The sequence below is a fragment of the Marmota marmota genome, unplaced genomic scaffold (genome assembly GCF_001458135.2).
Source record: "Marmota marmota marmota unplaced genomic scaffold, marMar, whole genome shotgun sequence".
NCBI classification, from domain to species: Eukaryota; Metazoa; Chordata; class Mammalia; order Rodentia; family Sciuridae; genus Marmota; species Marmota marmota.
In genome coordinates this window covers 2,920,032-2,943,153 of record NW_026000019.1, presented here as the reverse complement: position 1 = coordinate 2,943,153, position 23,122 = coordinate 2,920,032, and the positions used below count along the sequence as shown (strand labels likewise).

General features: G+C 33.6%; 1 protein-coding gene across 1 annotated transcript in view; it reads left to right on the top strand.

The window, feature by feature from the left end:
* Cdc73 (cell division cycle 73) overlaps positions 1–23,122 on the top strand; it is a 122,013-nt gene that overhangs the window by 9,613 nt on the left and 89,278 nt on the right. Inside the window, exons 4-11 of the mRNA XM_048810213.1 lie at positions 1,602–1,664; positions 1,747–1,799; positions 5,577–5,665; positions 12,936–13,152; positions 16,141–16,195; positions 19,718–19,815; positions 20,653–20,731; positions 22,784–22,848. Coding sequence (XP_048666170.1) covers positions 1,602–1,664; positions 1,747–1,799; positions 5,577–5,665; positions 12,936–13,152; positions 16,141–16,195; positions 19,718–19,815; positions 20,653–20,731; positions 22,784–22,848 — 719 coding nt within the window. The remainder of the gene's footprint in view (positions 1–1,601; positions 1,665–1,746; positions 1,800–5,576; positions 5,666–12,935; positions 13,153–16,140; positions 16,196–19,717; positions 19,816–20,652; positions 20,732–22,783; positions 22,849–23,122) is intronic.

Below are 23,122 nucleotides of genomic sequence, written 5' to 3'. Positions count from 1 at the left end.
TTTGTGAGTTGAGCTACTATAAACATTGATGTGTCTGTATCATTGTAATATGCCAATTTTAAGTCCTTTGGGTATAAACCAAGTAGTGGGTTCAGATGGTGGTTCCATTCCATGTTTCTGAGGACTCTCCGTACTGCTTTCTCCCTAGTGATTGCACCAATTTGCAGTCCCACCACCAATGTATGAGTGTACCTTTTTCCCACATCCTTGCCAACATTTATTTTTATCTGTATTCTAATAATTCCCATTCTGTTTGGAGTTAGATGAAATCTTAGAGTAGTTTTGATTTGCATTTCTCTACTTGCTAGAAATGTTTAACAAAAGTAGCATTTTTTAACCTAACATTTTAATAATATGCTCTAGTCAAACTATAAGGAAACATTTTGCATTTTTATTTATAATCTCAATAATTACAACCCTTGTTGAAGATGTTGGCAGTCTGTAACCACAAAATTAACTTAGAAATCCTATATCTGGAACTTTATCCTGGAGGCATATTTGAAAATGTATGAAGTGACATATATATAGTTTCATTTTACCATTGTTGGTAATGACAGAAGACTGTTAGAACTGCTCATCTGCAAGGAATTGGTTAAATAAATTATAATCCATACAATAGCATATACTGTAGTTGTAAAGAAAAGAGTTAAAGAAATGCCCTATATGCCGATGTGGAAGAATGTAAGAGAGAATACTGTTATGTAAACAGAAAAGTAAGATTCAGAATATTTTGTCAGAATAAAAGGTTAAAATAAAAGTAAAATTTTGTATTTCTTATATCTACAGAAAGAAACTCTAGAGAGATATATAAGCACAACCAAAGGTTATATAGGATGGTAGAATCTAGGTCAAGGGGGACAGTTTCATTATTTTGAGTCATTAAAAATAATTCAAGGGGCTGGGGTTGTGGCTCAGTGGTAGGGTGCTTGCCTAGCAAGTGTGAGGCACTGGGTTCGATCCTCAGCACCACATAAAAGTAAATAAATAAAATAAAGGTTAAAAAAATGCTTTAAAAAAATAATAATAATTCAAGCTAGGCACAGTGGCACACAGAATCCCAGCAGCTTAGGATGCTGAGGTAGGAGGATCTCGAGTTCAGTGTCAGCCTCAGCAAATACAAAACAGTGCTGGGGATGTGGCTTAGTGGCCCGGTACTTCTGAGTTCAGTCCTCACTACCCCGTCCCCAAATAATTCAAAAGGTAATTGAAAGTTTTCTACTAATTGTAAAGAATTAAAGATTCATGTTTAACGTGAATGTTAACTTAAAAAACTTACCCTCATATATGTGTGATCATGTTTATATTTAGGTAAACTTTTTAATGTACATGTGTTGTGATTCTGAAGTATAGTCTTTGAAGCAGTTCATCTCAGTAATATGTAAGCTAAATTATTAATAGTTTGTTCTCATAAGCTTTCTAATACAGATTAATCTTTTTATAAAATACTTCTACAATAATGCTTTAAAAATTTACTTTTTTTTGGAGTAAGTCTCCACAATGAAATACAAACTAAGAGAAAGCTTGTGAATTTTACTTGTAATAAAATCCAATATGTGTTTAAATATTGATCTGTTTATATGAATGTTTTTTTAATTTTTCAGCAACATCAGCAAGTATAGACAGAAGTGCCCCTCTAGAAATAGGTCTTCAGCGATCCACTCAAGGTATGCCTTGTCACATCTTTATTTGAACTTTCACAAATCCATCCCAAAACTATACATTTATTTACTTCTCTTTTTCTTAAAGTCAAACGAGCTGCAGATGAAGTTTTAGCAGAAGCAAAGAAACCAAGAATTGAGGTAATAGAATTTATTTAAAGATCATTCATATTATTTCTGAAATTGAGATTGTTTGGTAACAAGAGTTGTTTGTAGTAATCCTAGGAGTTTTGTTTTTCTGGATTTTAATTATATTATTATGTTCTTATTTTTTGTAAATTTTTAAGAAGTTCCATATCTGTTGCATATAAAACCCCCTGAAATGGTGATTAACACTCTAGAGGAATGCTTAATCTTAATCTTAATTAAACAAATGATTAAACCTATCATCTGTCAATTAACATTGAAGAGATAACACTTGTCTCTATCAGTGGTATTAATTAATATTGCTAGAAACCATGAATGTTCTTATTTTAGACTTTTATCAGAACTAATTTTCTTTCCAAAGAGAACTGCATTTTTTTAGTTGGCAAAAACTGTATATTATAAATAGTATTATGTTTTAAAATACCTCTACACTGCGGCATGACTCAGTTGAGCTAATTAATACTTACATTACTTCACACACTTATCATTGTAATGAGAACAATAAAAACTTCCTTTTAGCAGTTTTCAAAGAAAAATTACTCAGCAGTTTTAAAGTATAATATACTTATTAACTATAGTCATTGTGTTATGCAGTAGATCTGTAAAAATAACTATTTTTTTTATGTATTTGTTTTTTAATACTTTTTAAAAATATTTAAATAACTTTTGATTTTTTTCATTTTTTATGTGGTGCTGGGGATGAAACCCAGGGCCTCATGCGTGCCAGGCAAGCACTCTACCACTGAGCTATAGCCCCAGTCCCATAAGTATATTTCTTATGTGGCTTCTATTTCATGTAAACTATCCTTAACATTCCTTAAGGAATATTAAGCAATATTAATATTCTATTTGCTAGCTAAAGTGCTACAAGAAATCTGAAATCCATTAAGTCAGTATTTTAATGAAGTAAGCACTTCACAGCTCTGAATAGTAGAGCAAATTCCCATACCACCTTATTCTAGGGATAGGCAAACTAAGACCCAAAGGCCAATTCTGGCCTACCACTATCTCATAAAACCTCTTATAAGGGGTGGGGCACAGGGTTGTGGCTCAGTAGCACAGCATTCGCCTAGCATGCATGAGGCACTGGGTTCAATCCCCAGCATCACATAAAAATAAACAAATAAAATAAAGGCATTGTGTTCATCTACAACTAGAACAAATATATATTTTTTTGTCTGCTATATGGATAGTAAAGCATCCACAATTAAAGATAAGAAAGGTAACTTGAAGGGACAGGATTGGCTGGTAATTTATATATAGTGCAACCAGTGATAAAATTAATGCTAAAATAATGTAATTTTAATTAGGTATATTCTGAAACACAGACTTGATATATTTCACATAATGACAAAAATGATAACTGATTCATTGTTACTGCTATGTGCTAGGGGATAGTCTAAATACTTCATGTGTATTTACTCATTTAGCTTCACCACAATCTCTTGAAGTTTGTGGTACTACGTTTGACACGTGTGAGGCTTGACGTGTGGTACTAGGTTTGATGTGTGAACAAAGAAGGGATTTGCCGAAGTTAGATGAACTAGTATTAGAGCCAAGGTACTCTGGATCCTAGCTATTCTGTTAACCCTTGGTACAAGTTTTATGGCAGTAAAACTGAAAATTTGCTCAATTTATGAGAGAATATTGTGACTAACAGTTGACAAATGGAGTGAAGTCAGGGATATCATTTGTTCGGAAAAGTCTAAACATCATAATTTAGTTATTTGAAAAAATTGAACATGTTAGAAATGCTAAATTGCTAGGATTCCAGTAGCTTGAAAAATCAACTTAAAATAGCATAAGATTTTTTCCAGATCATTTTATAAAGTAGTATTGTATTATATAAACACATTACCTAAGCAATTTTTAGTTTTAGTTCAGTGTATGAATATTACATTATACCAGGAAAAAGAAACCTTGAGGGAAGGGTTTCTGATTTGATTAAAGTCTAGATTGCAATTGTCTTTTAATTTGCAGTTCCTTAAGGAATTTGACTATTAGGGGTTATATACCTTTACTATAAATGAGAAAAATATAATGCATTTGCCAAAATAGCCTTCCATTCATTTCAGCCCATGTGTCCATTTGAAGATTTTTTTAAGTGATAGATTACTGTTAGTGCAAGAATTGGAGCCCCCCATATTTTTTGATCTATGGAGTAGGCTCTGCTTTTTTTTTTTTTTTTTTTTAAATACAGTTTCATATTCATTAGCCATTGGACATGGACTCTGATCATTTGCTTGTTTATTGCATATAGGCATGGAACTAAGTTAGAATTATTGATTTTTGTCTTGTTAAGTATTCAGACATTTTAGCTGACATCCTGAAATACATAAATATATATTAAAGTTGAGCTACCAACTAGCTGAGAGTGGTGGGTGTGGTGGCTCACACCTGTTATCCCAGCATCTTAGGAGACTGAGGCAGGAGGATCACTAGTTCAAAACCAGCCTCAGTGATTTAGGGAGGCCCAGTGCAACTCAATGAGACCCTGTCTCTAAATAAAATATAAAAAAGGGCTGGGATGTGGCTTAGTGGTTATGTATACCTGGGCTTAATTGCCTGTATGGAAAAAAAAAAAAATTTTTTTTTTGAGCTACCAAAATTAAATGTCAGTCAATATCTTGAAGTTGCCTGGGACACTTTATAAGAAATCTCTAAATGTTCTAAGGAACATGCTTTGAAAACTATTAAAGTTTTACTCGGTTTGGGACTTGTGGCAACAGATGGAAAAAAAAAATCCTAGATCCAAAATGAAATTTTTGACTCTGATGAAGGCTTCTCATAATATTTAGTTATAAGTTTCCTCAGTTATAAAGGATCGTTTGTTGTATGATATCTTTCTGAATAAAAGTAGCTATGATGTATTATGGCAAGAACACTTAATCATAGAAATAAATGACTAAGCAAATTTTTTTGGTAAGCTTTTACAGATGATCCTAGACAATTTTTTGGCTTTTTTTAATGGTTCAGAAATGTTACATACACATTGACTTGAAAGTGTTCCACTTTTAGCATAGTATTCAACTAATAATAATTGTTCTCCAACACTTAATAATAAAGTTGGTTTTTGTGTAGGTGAGAGGATATATTCTGAGCACATTTAAGTAAGTTATATCAAGCTATAATGTTTGGTAAGGTCAGTGTATTAAATGCACTTGTGGTCTATGTTATTTTCAATTTATTATGAGTTTATCAGAATGGAACCCCTTTGTAAGATGAGGAGCATTTATAGTTAGTTCTAGTCTTTTCATTTTGTTTTGTTTTTGGTACCAGCTATTGATCTCAGGGGCACTTGATAATGGAGCCACATCCCCAGTCCTATTTTGAATTTATTTAGAGACAGGATCTCACTGAGTTGCTTAGGGCCTCGCTTTTGCTGAGGTTTGCTTTGAACTTGGAGCCTTCTGCCTCAGCCTCCTGAGCCACTGTGATTCCATGGGTGGGCCACTACGCCTGGCATAGCTCTATCTAGTCTTAAATGATCCAGCATATATTTTGTTGTGGTTTTCTTTGTGTAACTAAAAGTATCCTTAAAGTTCATGAAAGTCATGGATTACTTCTATGGAAATGTGTAGGTGAGGATTTTGTAAGGAAAAATTATGTACAGTGATTTTTTTTTTCATAAAACTTTATATAATAAAGTTCAATGGTAGACTGCATGCTTAGCATACTCAAAGCCCTTAGCCCTTCAGTTCTTAGCATTGCAAAAACAGTTTTTTTTAAAATAAAAATTTAGAATGTTCACTAACCAGTGATTATTTCCAGGATGAAGAGTGTGTGCGCCTTGATAAAGAGAGATTGGCTGCTCGTTTGGAGGGTCATAAGGAAGGGATTGTACAAACTGAACAGATCAGGTAAGAATTTTTTTAGTACCAAATATGGAGTTTAGGTATATGTAAATATATATAGAAAAAGGGAAATTAAAATGCTTCCCACACTTGCATTTACCTCTTTAATTCATTATATGCCTCTGCTCCCCTGATTTCAAAAGAATACATTTTTTCCCTCAGTATCCATAGCGGATTGGTTCCAGGAGCACCCTCTCACCCCTTATACCAATATTCACAGATGCTCAAATCCTTTATATATATAAAAGTACATATTGCTTATAGATACCCTCTGCATATTCTTTTGTGCACGCAATTTACTTTTAATGCCCAATATAATGGAAATGGTATGTAGTAGTTTTACTGCAATGTTTTGGAATAATAACAGGAAAAAAAAGTTTGTTCATGTTTAGTACATACAGTTTTTTTTTGTTTGTTTTGTTTTAATATTTTCAGTCTGATGTTGGTCGAATTTACAGATGTGGAACTCATTGGTCCTAAGGACTGACTATATGTGTGGGCATGTTTTATGATAGGATGGTTTGGAAGCCATATGCTTATCTTGTTTTCTAGAATGCCTTCTTCATTATTCTTTTACCACATTTGTGTTTCTTTTTAATAATTTTTACCTTATGCCACTTATTTTGTTTAAATTATTTTTTGGTATCAGGGATTGATTCAGAAGCACTTGACCACTGAACCAGGTCCCCAGCCCATTTTATTTTATTTTTTGTCACCGAGGATTGAACTCAGGAACTCAACCATTGAGCCACATCCCCAGCCCTATTTTGTATTTTATTTAGAGACAGAGTCTCACTGAATTGCTTAGCACCTTATCGTTGCTGAGGATGGCTTTGAACTCTTGATCCTCCTGCTTCAGCCTCTAGAGCTGCTGGGATTATAGGCATGCACTACCGTGCTTGGCCCTTTTTATTTTTTGAGATAGGGTCTCACTAAGTTCTTGAGGCTGGCTTTGAGCTTAGAAATCCTCCTGCCTCAGCCTTCCAAGTCATTGGGATTATAGGCATGTGTCACTGTGCCTGATATGCCACTTATTTTATAATATAATCTCTTGATTTGTAGCAGAAATCAGCAAACTTTCTGAAAGTGCTGTATATATATGTTGGCTCTCTAATAGTGATTTCTGCATCTGTGGATTCAGCCAATTGTGAATCAAAAATATTTGGAAAAAATGTGTCTGTATTGAACATGTACAGATTTTTTTTCTTGTCCTTTTTTGTCCCCCACCCAGTACTTGGAATTGAACCCAGGCCCTCTCATAGACTAGTCTGGTGCCTAGCCACTGAGCTATATCACCAGCCCTTTCATCCTTATATCTAAACAATATAGTATAACAACTTATTTGCAGTATTGGGGATTGAACCGATGGCTGCTTTACCACTAAACTACATCCCCAGCCCTTTTTAGTTTTTGAGACAGGGTCTCACTCAGATGCCCAGGCTGGCCTCAAAACTTGAAATCCTCTACTCTTAGCCTTCCAACTACTCCAGGCCAGTGTAACAACTTTTAACATAGTATTTGTATTCTGTTGGGTATAAGTAGTGTAGAGATGATTTAAAGTGCATGGGACAATGTGAGTAGATTATATGCAAATAATCTACAATTTTATAAAGGAAACTTCAGCATCTTTGAATTTTGATATCTTTAGGGAGTCCTAGAAACAGTCCCCTGGGATACTGAAGAACAAGTGTGTTAAATATTTTGACTTTGCAGGTAATATTATTTCTTTTGCAACTACTTAACTCTTTTTATGGTAGGGAAAGCAGCCAAAGATGACACATAAAAGCATGGGTGTGCCCAGATTTGGCCTGTAGCTTAACTTGCAGATGCCTGATTTATTTTTTACCATTTTTTTTAAAAAAATGGTACATTATAGTTGTACATAATGTGGCATTTGTTGTTACAAATTCATATTTAGATGCAGTATAACAATATAGCTAATATCACTCTCCAGAGTTTCCTGGACCCCTTCCCTCCTCCCATCCCTGGTCCCTTTTCTCTATTCTAATCTCTGATTTTTCACAAGATTTGCATACCCTGCCTTTCTTTTGCATACCCTTTCTTTTCCTTTTTCCTCTCTTTCATGTAGGAGAGAAAACATGATCTTTGGCTTTCTGAGTTTGACTTATTTCGCTTAACATCTGATTTTTAATATATTTAGAATTCCTTCATAATGTTTTCTTTGGCATAGTATGATTCTTAAAAATTCAGTGCAGGAATTTTTTTTCTTTTTGTGATAATGCTGAGCTGAGGTAGATCCCAGTTCCTTGTGCATGCTAGGCAAGCACTATACCACAGAACTACACCCCCATTCCCAGTGTAGATTGTTAAAAGTTTTATTGTGGTGTGTAGGTGACATACAATTAATTTTGTGTATTTAAAGATAAGTTTTCATGTATGTTTACACCTGTGGAACATCTTATCATTCATAAGAAATGAACATAACATCACCCCCTTAAATTTCTTGTGTACCTTTGTAATCCATAACACCTGTTCCTGCATCCTCTTCCTAGGCAACCAGTGAGTTGCTGTTAGTAAGGATGGATTTGTTTTTTTCTAGAATTATATGTAAGTGGAATTGTGCAGTAGTTTGGGTTTTTTTTTGGTGTGTGTGTGTGTGTGTTTCACTTAGCATAATTGTTTTGAGATTAATTTTGTTGGTGGGTCTATCATTAATTCATTCCTTTTTATTTGAGTATTCTTCCATTGTATGTAAGTACCACAGTTTGCTTACCAGTCACCTGTTGATAGACTTTTCACTATTGGTCTTTTTTTTTTTTTGGTACCAGGGATTGAACTCAGGGGCACTCGAACTCTGAGCCACATTCAGTTATTTTTTAAATGTAGAGACAGGGTCTCACTGAGGTGCCTTGCTTTTTGCTGAGGCTGGATTTGAACTCATGATCCGCTTGTCTCAGCCTCCCAAGTTGCTGGGGTTACAGGTATGTGCCACTGCATCTAGATGTTTTTTGATTATTACAACTAAAGTTGCTGTGAGCATTTGTGCTCAAGGTTTTGCATAAACGTACACTTCCATTTCTCTTGGGTAAGTACCTAAGAGAGGAATGATGGGATCATATGGTAGTATGGACTTAACTTTTAAAAAATAATTAAATTAATTAATTAATTAATTAATTTTTAAAATGTAGTGCTGAGGATTAAGCCCAATGCCTCACACATGCTAGGCAAGTGCTTTATCACTTAGGCACAACCCCCGCCCCCAACTTAACTTTTTAAGAAACTGCTAAACCATTTTTCAAAGTGGTTGTATCATTTTACTTTTAAGTCAGCAGTGTGTAAGAGTTTTTCCACATTCATGCCAACTCTTTGTATAGTTAGGCTGTATAGTTTTAGCAATCTAATAGGTGTAGTGGGTATTTTGTTGTGGTTAATTCTGCATTTTTCTCATGATTAATGCTATTGTAAGAAGCATCTTTTCATAGTCTTAATTTAACTTCTTTTCTTTGGTGAAAGGTCTTCAACTTTTCCCCCTTTTTTTTAATAGGTTGTATGATTTCTTAATAGAGTTTTGAAAGTTTGTTACATATTCTGGATATGACTGTTTTTGATGCAAGGGATTGAACCCAAGGGTGTTTATCCACTGAGCCATGTCCACGGCCCTTTTTGAGACAGAGCTTTGCTAAATTGCTTAGGGCCTTGCTAAGTTTCTGAGGCTGGCTTTGAACTCTTAATTGTCCTGCCTCAGCCTCCCGAGATGCTGGAATTAACAGATGTGTGCCACCTTGCCCTGTGAATTTTTTATATTCTCTTTGTGAGATTGAGGAATTTTTTTTTTTTTTTTTAGTTGTTGATGGCCTTTATTTTATTTTATTTATTTGTATCTGATGCTGAGAATCAAACCCAGTGCCTCACACATGCTAGGCAAGCGCTGTACCACTGAGCCACAGCCCTAGCCCTGAGGAAATTTTTTCTATTTTTAGCTTGTTGAGAGATATTTTCCCATCAGAAATCAAATGTTGGACATTGCTAAATGCTTTTTCTGATCATATTGAAATGATCATAGGGTTTTTTTTTTTTTTTTTTTTTTTGCTGTTGTTAAAATGGGTAAATTAATTTTGCGAAAGTCTACATTCTGGCCATAAACAACAACATCTCTTTTTTAAAAAATGCACAAGTAGCTCTGGATCAGGAATTTTGGCATGACTTGGGTGACTTCTGTGCTTCAGCCTCACAAAGTGCAGTTAAGGTGTTAGCCAAGACTCTAGTTTCATCTGTAGGCTAGACTGGGGGAATATGCTTCCCTTCTCACTTGTGTGTTCTCATTTAAAAATTTTTTTTTTCTTTTTATGAAATATACATTATTTCTTCTGGCTACTTTAAAATTTCTCTTGCTGATTTTGAGCTATTTAATTATGGCATAGTTTTGGGAGAACTTTGTGTTTCTTGTGCTTGCAGTCTCTTGGGAAAATATTTGGGTTAATTTTTATTAAATTTGAAAAATTTCGGAGCCTTGTTTCTTTGAATTTTTTTCTGATTTCCTCTTTTTGGAGTTGAGTTGCTTAAATTCCATTTGATGTCATCTGAGAGGTCACTTGGTTTCTTTTCTTCCCTTTGTTTTTGATTCTTTATTTCTATTTTTCTCTTAAATTTTTTTCAAAATTGTACTTTGGATAATTTTTTATGTATATTCAAGTTCAGTGATTTTTTTTCCTGTAATCTTACGCATTTTTAAAATTTAATTAATTTATTTTTTAGTTATAAGTGAACACAACATTTTATTGTATGTGGTGCTGAGGATCGAACCCGGCCGCACGCATGCCAGGCGAGCGCGCTACCGCTTGAGCCACATCTCCAGCCCCTCTTTTTTTTTTTAAATGAAGAAAAATTTAATTATTATTGCCAGGATCCAGCCCTAACAGGAATCCATGGGTCCTGAAGTATGAATGGCATTGGGTACTGAAGGATAAGTGGCCTCTGCAAAAGAAGAGGGGGCAGGATGACAGGTTGCAAATTACAAGCAGCCTTCAGAAGGATCTGATGCCCATAGAGGGGCCTTTATTTTTATACCTTTATAAAGGTATTTATTCATGTAGTTAAAATACATCAGAGCCCAAAACTTCTTTCATTTACATAATTTTCAAGAGCTGCAATCTTTTCTGACATATATTAACTTCATAAGATATTGAACACATTGTTTAAAATATGTTCCTGTAACCTTTGCCAATCATGATTAAGCTTTTACATTTTAATTTCAATCACTAAGTACTAGACTATGCAACTTGACTACCTGAATCATGACCTATTAACTTTAAACTTTAAAGCCACAACACCAGCCTTTATGTATTGTTTTTAATATCTCTCTGTTTAGAACTTTCATCTCTAAAAGTTTGTTTTGCTTTTTTAAATTCTATGTCTCTACAACTTGTTGAATGCATGGAATATGGTTCTACTAATTATTGATTAGTATTCCTCTTCATTTTGTTGCTTATTTTCCTTATTTGCCCTGAAATCTTTGGCTGGAAACCAGACATTGTGCATTTTACCTTGTTGAGTACTAGGTATTTTTTTTATTTCTCCAAATCTACTTTAACTTTGAATTGTTGCACAGTTAAATCACCTAGAAACAGTTTGTTACTGTGGATTTTTAGTTTTAATATTGTTATTTGAACAATGGTCAGTTATGGTAATTATTCCTATGGTAATTATTTCTACCCACTGCTGTGGCAAGAATGTTCTGAGTACGCTTACTTTTTTTTTTTCCCTTTCTGTACTGGGGATCCAACCCAGGATCCTTGCACATGCCAGGCAAGAGCATTTGCCACTGAGACCGAGTTCTCTTCCTAATGACCAGTGAACATGAACTTTTCACTTTGGTTGAGGAGAACTCCTTGTGAGCACTGGGCATGCATTATTCCCTCTAAACCTCTGGAGTGGTTATTTTGCTCAGGTTGAGATGGTTTCCTCATACTTACATGCTAATCCGTACTTTGTTGGGAATACTCAAGGGGATCTTCTTCAGTTCTTTTTTCTCAGAAGCTCTAGCCTATGAATTCCAAAGTCTTGGATATTTTCAAGGCAGTAAGTATAGGCAGCTGTCGGAATTACCTTGTTTTTTGGTCATTTGTCAGGGAATCACTATCCTTTATGGCTTGGTAGCTAGTGTGTAGTCATCCATTGTTTCATGTATTTTGACATGAAAACTTTTCAAGTTGGAGGGATTAATCCTGTTTCTTTTACTTCATCTTGGCTAGAAGTGAAAGTCTAATAATTGAAAGTTTAAGGCAGGCTTGATTAAGTAGTTTTGAAAAGTATTTGAATTTGCTTAAAGATACTTTGGTATGCTCTAGGTTTTAGCGGAACATTGTGTGATGTTATACAAAATGAGTCAAATACCTGATGTGTATTGCATCTGTTATAAAGTACCTGCATACCTATTCTAAATAAAATTAGTATATTATATAATACTACTGTATTTAAACCTGCAGGAATTTCCATCCTTTTTCCAGATCTTATGTAAACGTATTTCAAGATTTTCATCTTGTGACTAAAGTAATATTTTTGTCTACAGTTATTAAGGTACTCAACCACTTTTTCTCTTTGTCATTTTATATTACAAAAACACTGTGCTTAAGATTCTCATCTTATGAAGTCCCTACTTTCAGTATTAGAGTTTTTTTTTTTTTAATAGTTTCTGAAAGCATGGTCTTTCTTTTCTCTTTTACCTATTTGAAAATCAAGTAAAGGGAATATTAAGAAAGTTCAAAATATGGTATCATTTTCCAGAGATTAAAATGATTGTGTGTTTTTTGTGGTATTTAAAAACCTCCTTCATCTATAAAATATGATGTGTACGATGGCATGTAGATTTGTAACCTTGAAATAAATTTTAAGGAAAATCCAAGCTCCTGCACTTTTTACAGGTTGAATTTTTGGCCCCCTTACAGGTGGCATGAGTGTGTGTATCTGTGTGTAATTTCCGTAGATATAGAGCTAGAGTAGCTAGTAAAATTTCATAAAATATGAAAAAAAGCACCCATATTAATGAATTCAGGTCTTTTGAGGGAGAGATGAAAAATTTCTGAGGAATTTTGTTGAGTTGATCTTTCCTATGAAAGTATGAATTTGTTCAATAGATATTGTCTGTGTGTGTACCCTTATCTATAAAAATCTTATATGATTACAGAATATCAACTATGTCAGTTTGAGATGAGAAGTGCCACTTAAAACAATTTTACCAGAAATTTATAAATATAACAATATATGATATGTTCAAGGAAACTTTGCTATCAGAATTAAAAAAATAAATTGCTTTTAGGTCTTTGTCTGAAGCTATGTCAGTGGAAAAAATTGCTGCAATCAAAGCTAAAATTATGGCTAAGAAAAGATCTACTATCAAGACTGATCTAGATGATGACATAACTGCCCTTAAACAGAGGAGTTTTGTGGACGCTGAGGTGGATGTGACTCGAGATATAGTCAGCAGAGAGAGAGTGTGGAGGACACGAACAACTATATTACAGAGTACAGGAAAGGTAATGAAAATATTTCACCCACTTGTAAAATGAGTGTGTATGTTTAATGTTGTGATTAGTTGTAGAATTGGTTAAAATTTTATATTAGGAAATTTCATGTTTTATTTCTTTGAAAGATCAGGAGTAATGTAAATTGCCAGATGGCCATATTTACCATTCTATTATTGGTCACCAGAGAAGCTGTCTGAATTAAGATACATGCCCCTTTACACATCTTTTTAAAATATGGAGTGTCCCAGTTTTCTTTTGAATCAGATTTTTGCCTGAACTTCATAATTAGAGAATATTGAATGGCGAGCTCTCTGATCATCAGAGAACTGATACCATCATTAATTTTATTCTTATAAAGTAGAAAACTTACAGAAATCACTAAATATTAATTGAGTATATTTTAAACATTAGATTCTATTTTAGGGATATAGGAATTTTTTTTATTATTAACCTCCTTATTAGCGGAGATATTTTTGTTTTGTTTCAGCATGTGGGGTTGGTTTTATTTTCTCCCTTTCTCTGCTCCCCCTTTCTTTTTCTTCCCTGACTACTTTCCTCTTCTGTTTTCCTCCATTTTTCCTCATTCTCTTTTTCCTTCCCTTTCTTTTCAGTGTTAGAGATAACACATTAAAAAAAAAAAAATCTTTGTACATGTGTCTTTTTTCATTTATGTCCATACAACTTAAGGATTCTTAAAAACAAATTTTGATCAAAAAAGATGTACATTTAAAATTTTGGAATATAGATATTTGATTCTGGATGGTCTGGTATCTTAATAGATCTCTCAAAAAATGGATTCATTAATTCTGTTTTATTTACATATTTTCATCTATGTCATCCAGTCCTCATGTCCCAATTCCCCTTGCCCCAGTTTCTTTCTCTCTCTCTCTCTCTCTTTTTTCTAGGACCACTTAATCACTGAGCTACACCTCCTAGCTACTTTTATTAATTAATTTATTTTTGGGTACCAGGAATTGAACTCAGGGGCACTTGACCACTGAGCCACATCCCCAGCCCTATTTTATATTTTATTTAGAGACGGTCTCACTGAGTTGCTTAGCACCTTACTTTTGCTGAGGCTGGTTTTGAATTCTTGGTCCTCCTGTCTCAGCCTCCCAAGCTGTTGAGATTACAGGTGTTTGCCACCATGCCTGCACTACTTTTGTTTTTTATTTTGATATAGAATCTCACTAATTTGGTTAGGTTCTTGCTAAATTGTTGAGGTTGGTCTCCAACATGTGATCTTCCTTAGCCTCCTGAGTTACTGGGATTACAATACGTTCTCTCTTAGTTCTCCACTGATGCAAAGTTGGTAGTAGTGATGGTCTGATAGGAACATTTGAAGAATTGTGTGGGATTATTGATGAAACTGACTTTAACATTGTTTGAGGCAGAATGATTTTGATTGTAGAACGTTGAAATTTTAGCTTTAAATTTACTGTGCTATCTAAATAGGAATATAGCTACTTGAAAAAACTGTATATGAAGACAGTTATTTCAGTTTCTTTTGTATTTTGACTTACTTCAAAAAGTACTTTTAACAGTCATTCTCTAGAGCTTAGAATTGTAGATAAATTCGAGCATATGAGTAAACTCCCATTTTCCATTTTTGTTATTTATAATAAAACAATATTATATTTATTTTCGTGGCCTAATATGGCTAATACTTGAATAATACTGTGACTTATTGTTTTAATTATTGAAAATCTTAAATTTATAGTAAGGAAATAAAACAGGTGATATGCCTCTCCTTGCTTTTAAAACAAAAATTAAATTTTCAAATAACTGAGGTGAATAATTTTCTTTGAGCTCTAGATGGCAGGATTGTACCACAATTTCAAAACTGTGTTCTAATTTAGTACAGTTTGTGGGTACCATTGTGTCTTTTTAAAAGTAAGTTAATAATTAAGAATTGTTTAATAACTGTACCTCTTTGATTTAATCTTCTTAAATATAAAACCATATTTGGACTGATAATCAGTTTGTATACTGTTTTTATCTGTTAAGCTGTGAAAAATACTGTTAAGTACTTAGAGTCCTATAAATTTTAGAACATCACTGCTGCTGATTATTAAGGTCTTATTTTCTGAGTTTTAGGGGGAAAAGACAGTAAAAAAAGGATAGGTGAAAACTTTCATGAGAAATACGAACACATCTTTTTATATAATTAAATCATTACAAGCACCCCAAATAAAGTAAACTGATTTTACTGTGCCATTAAAACATGTTTTTAAGCTTCTGCAAATTAGTATATGCCTTATTCTATTTTGTGCTGCTGAAAGCAGAATACATACTATAGACTGAATAAATTATAATGAACAGAAATGTATGTGGCTCATGGTTCTTAATGCTGGGAAGTTTAAGATCAAGGGACCACATATAGTATGGTCTTCTTACTACGTAACATGGTAGAAGGTAACACATGGGTGAGAAAGAGTGAGGGACAGAAAGATAGAAGGGGATTGAACTCATCCTTTTATCTGAAAGTCACTCCCATAGTGTGTAATCCACTCAATTCCTGCTTGATCAGTATGAAAGGTCTTAACACTATTGCACTGAGGATTAAGTTTCCACCATATAAATTTTGCAGAACACAAACCATAGCAGTATAAGGCAGGTGATGATAATTACTTGTAATTCTACCAAACAACAAATAGGTAATAATAACATTTCAATGGATTCTTTTAGAATTAAGAGTTTTTCAGTATTTTATTATTTTTAAAGTAGTGAGATATGATTTTCTTTTTCTTTTTTTTTTTGGTACTTGGATTGAACCCAAGGGCACTCAACCACTGAGCCACATCCCCAGTCCTACTTTGTTCTTTATTTAGAGACAGAGTCTCACTTAGTTGCTTATTAGCACCTCTTTGTAGCTGAGGCTGGCTTTAAACTTGTATGTTCCTGTCTCAGCATCCTGAGCCAGTGGGACTACGGGTGTGTGCCACTGTGCCTGGCAAGATTGGATTTTCATGTTTTTATTTTCATAATAATACTAAGGTTGTATTTGCATTTCTTACTATTGGCCTTCAGTCTGGTGTAAAAGCAATAGCTGGTAAAACTGCTGGTACCCTGGCTTGAAACAAGGCAGTGGCATCAAACTTTATTAGTAAGCATTGTATTCTTCATCCTGATCATGTTCTTTTTTTTTTTTTTTTACATTTTTTTAGTTATTGATGGACCTTTATTTTATTCATTTATTTATATGCGATGCTGAGAATTGAACCCAGTGCCTCACGTCACGCATGTGAGGTAAGTGTTCTCCCAGTGAGCCACAGTCCCAGCCCCATGATGATGTTCTTGATGAGGTTTTAAAATTCATTCTTTTAGGGGATGGGGTTGTGGCTCAATGTTCGCCTAGCATGTGTGAGGCACTGGGTTTGATCCTTAGCACCACATAAAAATAAAGATACTGTGTTCACCTAAAACTAAAACTAAAAAAAAAAAAAAAAAAATTAAAAATTAAAAAAATTAATTCTGTTAAACCTTGACCATTTAGTAAATCTCTTTTAGTATTTTATGTAATAAAACTGAAATGTATATTGCAGTTCTGGATATCAAAATACGGTACACCTTAATAGCACTGTGCTACTTGAATTGTCAGTTAAATCAGCTACATTTTCACAGAAAACCATTTTTTATTTGAATAACTTATTTAGACTTGGGTATTTGGCAGACATTTTTTTTTCAAAAAGAAGGAAAGAAGTCTGTTCCTTTAAGGAAAGCAAGTGACGATATTTGTTGCCAGTGATAAAATATGAGCTTTCATGAGAAAATTAAATTTTTTGAGAAATTTTTCTTGCTTCTATGACCTTAGCAGTTTTGTAATTCTTAGACTCTTTGATGAGTTTTTTATGAGTTATATTAACAAATAAAATGCAAATATAATAATAAATATAATTTGTTGATACTGTATAATGCAACTTGTTAACATTTGGAAAATATACATAACAGTGATTGATATTTTTCCAGATGACTAGAACATGGATTTAAAAACAATCCACATAAAGTACAAAATAAACCACTGAAGTTTAAAGTAGTAATAAAATAAATTTATAGTTGAGGCTTCCATATACAGATCAACGACTGACCATATGGTTTTGTTTTAGTATGATACCAAAGAATATCCACAGTTATCTGAAAAACAATTATATCCCTCTCTTTTCTAACTGTGTGAAGCTACATTTTCTCAATATTCTTTGATCAAGCCAGATAGCACAGCAAAGATTGTTGAAGCAGATATTAGAATATAGCTATCTTCTATTAAGCCAGATATTAAAGACACTTGGAAAAATTTAAAACAGTGTCCTTCTTGTTGCTACTGTTTTGTACACTTTGGAAAATAATTTTTTAATAAAATTGTCATTTAAGTTTACATGTAATCATGTTTTTCTTATTTTTAAAATTGGTTATATATTAAAAATTAGTTGGGCTGTGGTTGTGGCTCAGTAGTAGAGTGCTCGCCTAGCACGTGCCAGGCACTGGGTTCCATCTCAGCACCACATATAAATAAGTAAGTAAGTAAGTAAGTAAATAAATAAATAAATAAATGGTGTTGTGCCCAACTACCACTAAAATATGTGTGTGTGTGTGTATAAATTTGTCAGTTTCAGTTTTTCAATATGATAAATTTTATAACTCATACAAACTAGGGTCTTTAGGGTCCTTAGTAATTTCTAGGAGTGCAAAGGAGTTCTGAGACCTGTTTTGCTATTATAAAGAATTACAAAACTGCATATTTTTGTACCTAATACGATGGTAGTAGTTATGTTTAAAAGGCACATCTCATTTTTTATATATTTTTATTTGTGTAGTATTTATTTAATATATACAAACCAAGCAAATGCTAGGCACTATCTGGAGATGTATTTGTCCTAGATATCAGAGGTTATATTTTTTGGCAGAAGACAAAAAGTTAAATAAATAGAGCAGTAATTAAGACATGCTCATGATAGGGTAGACATCCAGTAAGGGCAGCTAACTTAATCAAGAGGACAGCGGAGAGAATGATACTTAAAGTTTAAAAACTACTGAGTAGGGCTGGGGTTGTGGCTCAGTGTTAGAGCGCTTGCCTAGCATGTATGGAGTACTTGGTTCGATTCTCAGCACTGCATATAAATAAAGAAAATAAAGATCCACCAGCAAATAAATAAATAAATAAACTAGTGAGTATTTGAAGTGATAAGGTTGGAAAAGTGTTCTAAAACAAGGAAACAAATGCTTAATTTTCTGTAGTAGAGAAATTGGAGGTTCATGAGGGCAGGCACCGTGACTTTGCTGATCTTGTCATTGCTTTTGAGTATTAATCAAGGTTTTTGACTTATAGTAGAGTGTTAAATATTCCTTAAACTTCTGAGTGATTGATAAGCAGAAAGAAAAGCTTATGGGAACTGTTAGAATCAGGGAGGGAAAAGAAACAAGAAAGAATAGTGTCTCAAAGGCCAAGGAAGAATATTTCATAAAGGAAGCAGTACTCAACTAGTTGTGTCTAATGTCGCTAAGATTATTCATACAAAAATTTATTTTAAATTTATTAGTAAATACTTCCCAACTTTTCTGATTTTTTTTTCAGTGTTCACATTGACGTCTAACAGTATCTGAGAACTTTCAACATCTAATATAATCCATAACAATCTGAAATTAATATTAGAGTTTATTTTACTTACAGGAGGATATTATTGATTTCTGTCAAAATTAGGGTACCACTTTTGACAGCAAATGTTATATTTTTATTTTAGCTTGTTTGCTGGTTATGCATTTCATTAGATACAGAATATGAATAAAGTTGTAGATAAAAATTGCTATTTAAGTAAATGAAAAAATGAAATGAATAATGCTGCGTTTATAATAATTGGTCTCTGGATGAATTTTCTAGTAGCAGTTGGTTGATACTTTTTTGCTTAATTGTCTCATTGTGTTTTCTATTACTGTAATGTAATGCCTGCGACTGGGTACTCTATAAAGAAAAGAAGTTAAGAACTAGGCATATTATAGCAAAGTGGTAGAGGATTAGTGAGCATGTGCAAGGTTTCAGCACAGGGCAGGGGTGTGGGTGTGAAATGAAGAAAAAAAAATGGAAGATTCTTTTAGGCCACAGTTTTAGAGTTTGAAAGTCCAAGGATGAGCAGCCTCATCTGTTCAGCCTTTGGTGAAGCCCCTTTAGCTAGATCACAGTATGGCAGAGAAATGGAAAAGGAATTGACTTCATGCAGAAGGGGACAAGTGAATGCCTATCCTTGCTGAGTAACAACCCATTATGAAGAATTATTAAAGAAAAGCTTTAATCCCTTCCAAGAGCAATGCCCCAGTGACCTGATTACCTTCTGTTAGGCCTCACCTTTTAGAGGTTTCATCACCTCATTATCACCACACCAAGGAACAAGTAAGTCTCCAGCACATGAATCACTGGTGAGGCAAACCACGTCTAAACCATAGCAATGATAATTGTATCTTAATATGGTAAAGTAGGGAAGAACTGATAGGAGGAAAATTTAATCATAATTGCTTATTAAGTAAATTTACTGCCTTCGTATATTTAATTTTAAGTGGACTTAATCAGAATCCATTTATATTTTAGAATTTTCCAAGAATATTTTTGCAATTCTTCAGTCTGTCAAAGCCAGGGAGGAAGGGCGTGCGCCTGAACAGCGACCAGCTCCAAATGCAGCACCTGTGGTAAGAATGTTTTGCACCTTATATAGTAGTTTTAATGAAAGTGCCATTTTTATAACAAAAATTTCAGTGTTGTAGTTTTGAAGACATCTTAAAGTTTTAAATTAAGATTGTAAGGCTGCTTTGGTGTACCTTAATGATGTGAAGACTCTTTTCAGCATGAAAAGTTACTTCAGCAGGAACTCTGGTGTCATTAAGACTGAGGAAATATACCTTGCCATATCTGGTATGAATGGGTTAAGTAGGAGAAACCCTCTGAGTAATTATTTTAGGTAAACTGTATCTGGCCTACTTATTGTTATGTGGGACAATTGAGCATTGTTTAAAATATAAATCTCTATTACTCTTGAGTTGGGACTTATTTTGACATCTTTTCTATCTATGATAGGTTGGTGACTGTATTTTCCCTAATCATCTGCCATGTGGCCCTTTCATTATAGACTGAGTTTTGGATAAAGTATTTTCAAATTAAATTATGCAGTTTTGGATTGGTAATTCTTGGTAGTGATATTAAGTTTTTACTCATAGATAGTGTCTCAAAAATGATTAATGGTCATCAAGTGGTCTCCTCACTACTTTTTGTCTTACTGGCTACTTTTTTTTTTTTTTTTAGTAGTTAACGGACCTTTTATTTATTTATTTATATGTGGTGCTGGGAATCGAACTTAGTGCCTCACCCATGCTAGGGAGGCACTCTAATACTGAGCTAAAACCCCAGCCTTACTGGCTATTTTAAGACAAATAGCTTAGAATATAAATATTTCTATTTTGTTTTTAATTATGACTATTAACCAGTATTTTAAAATATTAACTTGTAACTCATAATTTATCTTTCTACAGGATCCTACATTGCGTACTAAACAGCCTATCCCAGCTGCCTACAACAGATATGACCAAGAAAGATTCAAAGGAAAAGAAGGCAAGTTGCTCCCTTTATTGTTGTGCTGACCTTGAGAGTTAGTATATTAAGGAGTCTCATGTTTAAGAGTAAGTGTTTGCAAAGTAACTTTACAGGCCAAATTTGGTTGTAGTTTTTTTTTTAAAAGTCAATGGACTTTTATTTTTATTTATTTACATGTGGTGTTGAGATGGAACCCAGTGCCTCACACATGCTAGGCAGGCGCTCTACCACTGAGCCACCACCCGAGCCCTTACTGTTTTTTGTAAAAGTATTTTGTTTTTTTTAGAATACAGCCACATTTAATTCATGTTTAATTTGTGACTGCTTTAACTCTGCAACAGCACAGTTGAGTTGTTACAGACCTTATGTAGCCTGCAAAGCTTTTGGCCCTTTACAGAAAATTGGTAAACTCCTTGTTAGTAGTTTGGATTCTGGATCCAGATATGCTCGTGTCTGTTAATTTCTGTTGAAATTTTAATGTTACTTCAAGTGCATCCCATCTTAGTTTCCACTTGTCTGTAATTACAACACTAATAGTAATAGTACCTAGCTCTTATTAGAGTTATGTTGGACATTAACCAGTTAATAAGGTCTTTAGAATAGGGTCTGGTATGTAAAAAACTATTTATTTTAGAATAGAGATTCTAGACATCAAATCATGTTTTCCATATTCTATTTAAAAAAAAATTTTGGGGGGTGAGATGGGGTACCGGGGATTGAACTCAGAGGCACTCGACCACTGAGCCACATCCCAGTCCATTTTTGTATTTTATTTAGACCCAAGATCTCACTGAGTTGCTTAGCGCCTTGGGTTTGTTGAGACTGGCTTTGAACTTGCCATCCTTCTGCCTCAGTCTCCCAAGCAACTGGGATTACAAGTGTGTGCCACTGTGCCTGGCTAAATTTTAAATACATACATTTAGAACTTCAGAAGCATAGACGTGGAGCAATAGTGTGACCTCTATTTTGTGGTGGCCCAAGGATATTCGGGCTAATATAATAGTGAGCCGTTTCTATATTGGCAAGATGTTAGTGATAAAAAATAAAAAGGGCTGGTTATGTAGCTCAGTACTAAAACAAAACAATACCAAAACAAAACAATACAATACCAGACAGTACCAAAACAAAACAATAATAATAGAAAAATAAAAACATAAAAAATGCTGTGAGGTGAGACTAACATCAGTTCCTCTTGAGATCTTTATTCATCTTGATTTGATTTATGAAACTTTGAGGTAGAAGCACTGGAACTTTCACTTTACTATTTTCTGCATAATCTGAAATCTCCCTTAAGTTCCTTTAAAGGATGGTGATGTCTCAATGCAGTGAATTTTGTGTGCTGACTTCATACACTGAATAAATGCATACCATGAGTACATGTCATAGAAAGATAGTATTTCATTGTTTTGTTCATTGCAGTTTTTTTCTTATGGAATGGATTAATATAAAGCAGCCTTCAGACAAAATCTGACACTTTATAGGCCAAACCAGCTGCTCTGTTTGTACACATAATATCATTTCTCTTTTTTTCTTCCCCACTACAACTGCAGAATTCAGTAATTGTAACAGAGACTTTATGGCCTGCAGTATGTAAAATATTTATTATAGTCCCCTTCACAAAAAGGTGTATTGGGATGATATCCATAAACTCTTATCATTATTTACAAGATTGTTTCCTACAAAATATATTATTCGTCACTTTGGTGCACAACTGTTTTTTTGACTTGGGGATTTCTCAATATTAGATGCTTTCAAGGGTATTATCATTTGAGTATTAGCAAATAATTTGGGGGTTATAAAGTATTTTATTCAGTCTTATTTTTGAACATAATCTCAGAGTCTTAATGAACTTCTGTGCACTATACTTGTTAGTGTGTATTGATTATATTTTTGAGACCAGTGTCTTAACGTTTTTATGTTTACAAGATTATAATGAACCTTTATATATAGTAAATTGAAGACTTTGTTGTACTGTTGAACTTTGAGATATAATGGAAATTCTTGCTTTAGTTTTTTTTAATCTATCATATAATATCTAAAGTCTTAACAATAAACTGCTTTTCTTTGTAGAAACGGAAGGCTTTAAAATTGACACTATGGGTACCTACCACGGCATGACACTTAAGTCTGTAACGGTAAGTCATTTTCATTATAGATAATATTTTATGTGAGATCCAGGTATTTTATGTAAGTAGCAGATGTTGAGGAAAATTTTGGTCCTCATTTAATATTTTGTACTTGAAACATTTATCTAATAACCAATTGTGCTGGTGGATCTTGTGGTTTATTATTTGATTGATGGGTGTTTTGTTTCTTTTTCCCAAACTGGTTTTGAGTATGTGTAAATGAAAACTGTTTGGACTAACTTGCAACTGGAATGATGCGGTGTAGAAATTATTATTTCTAAAT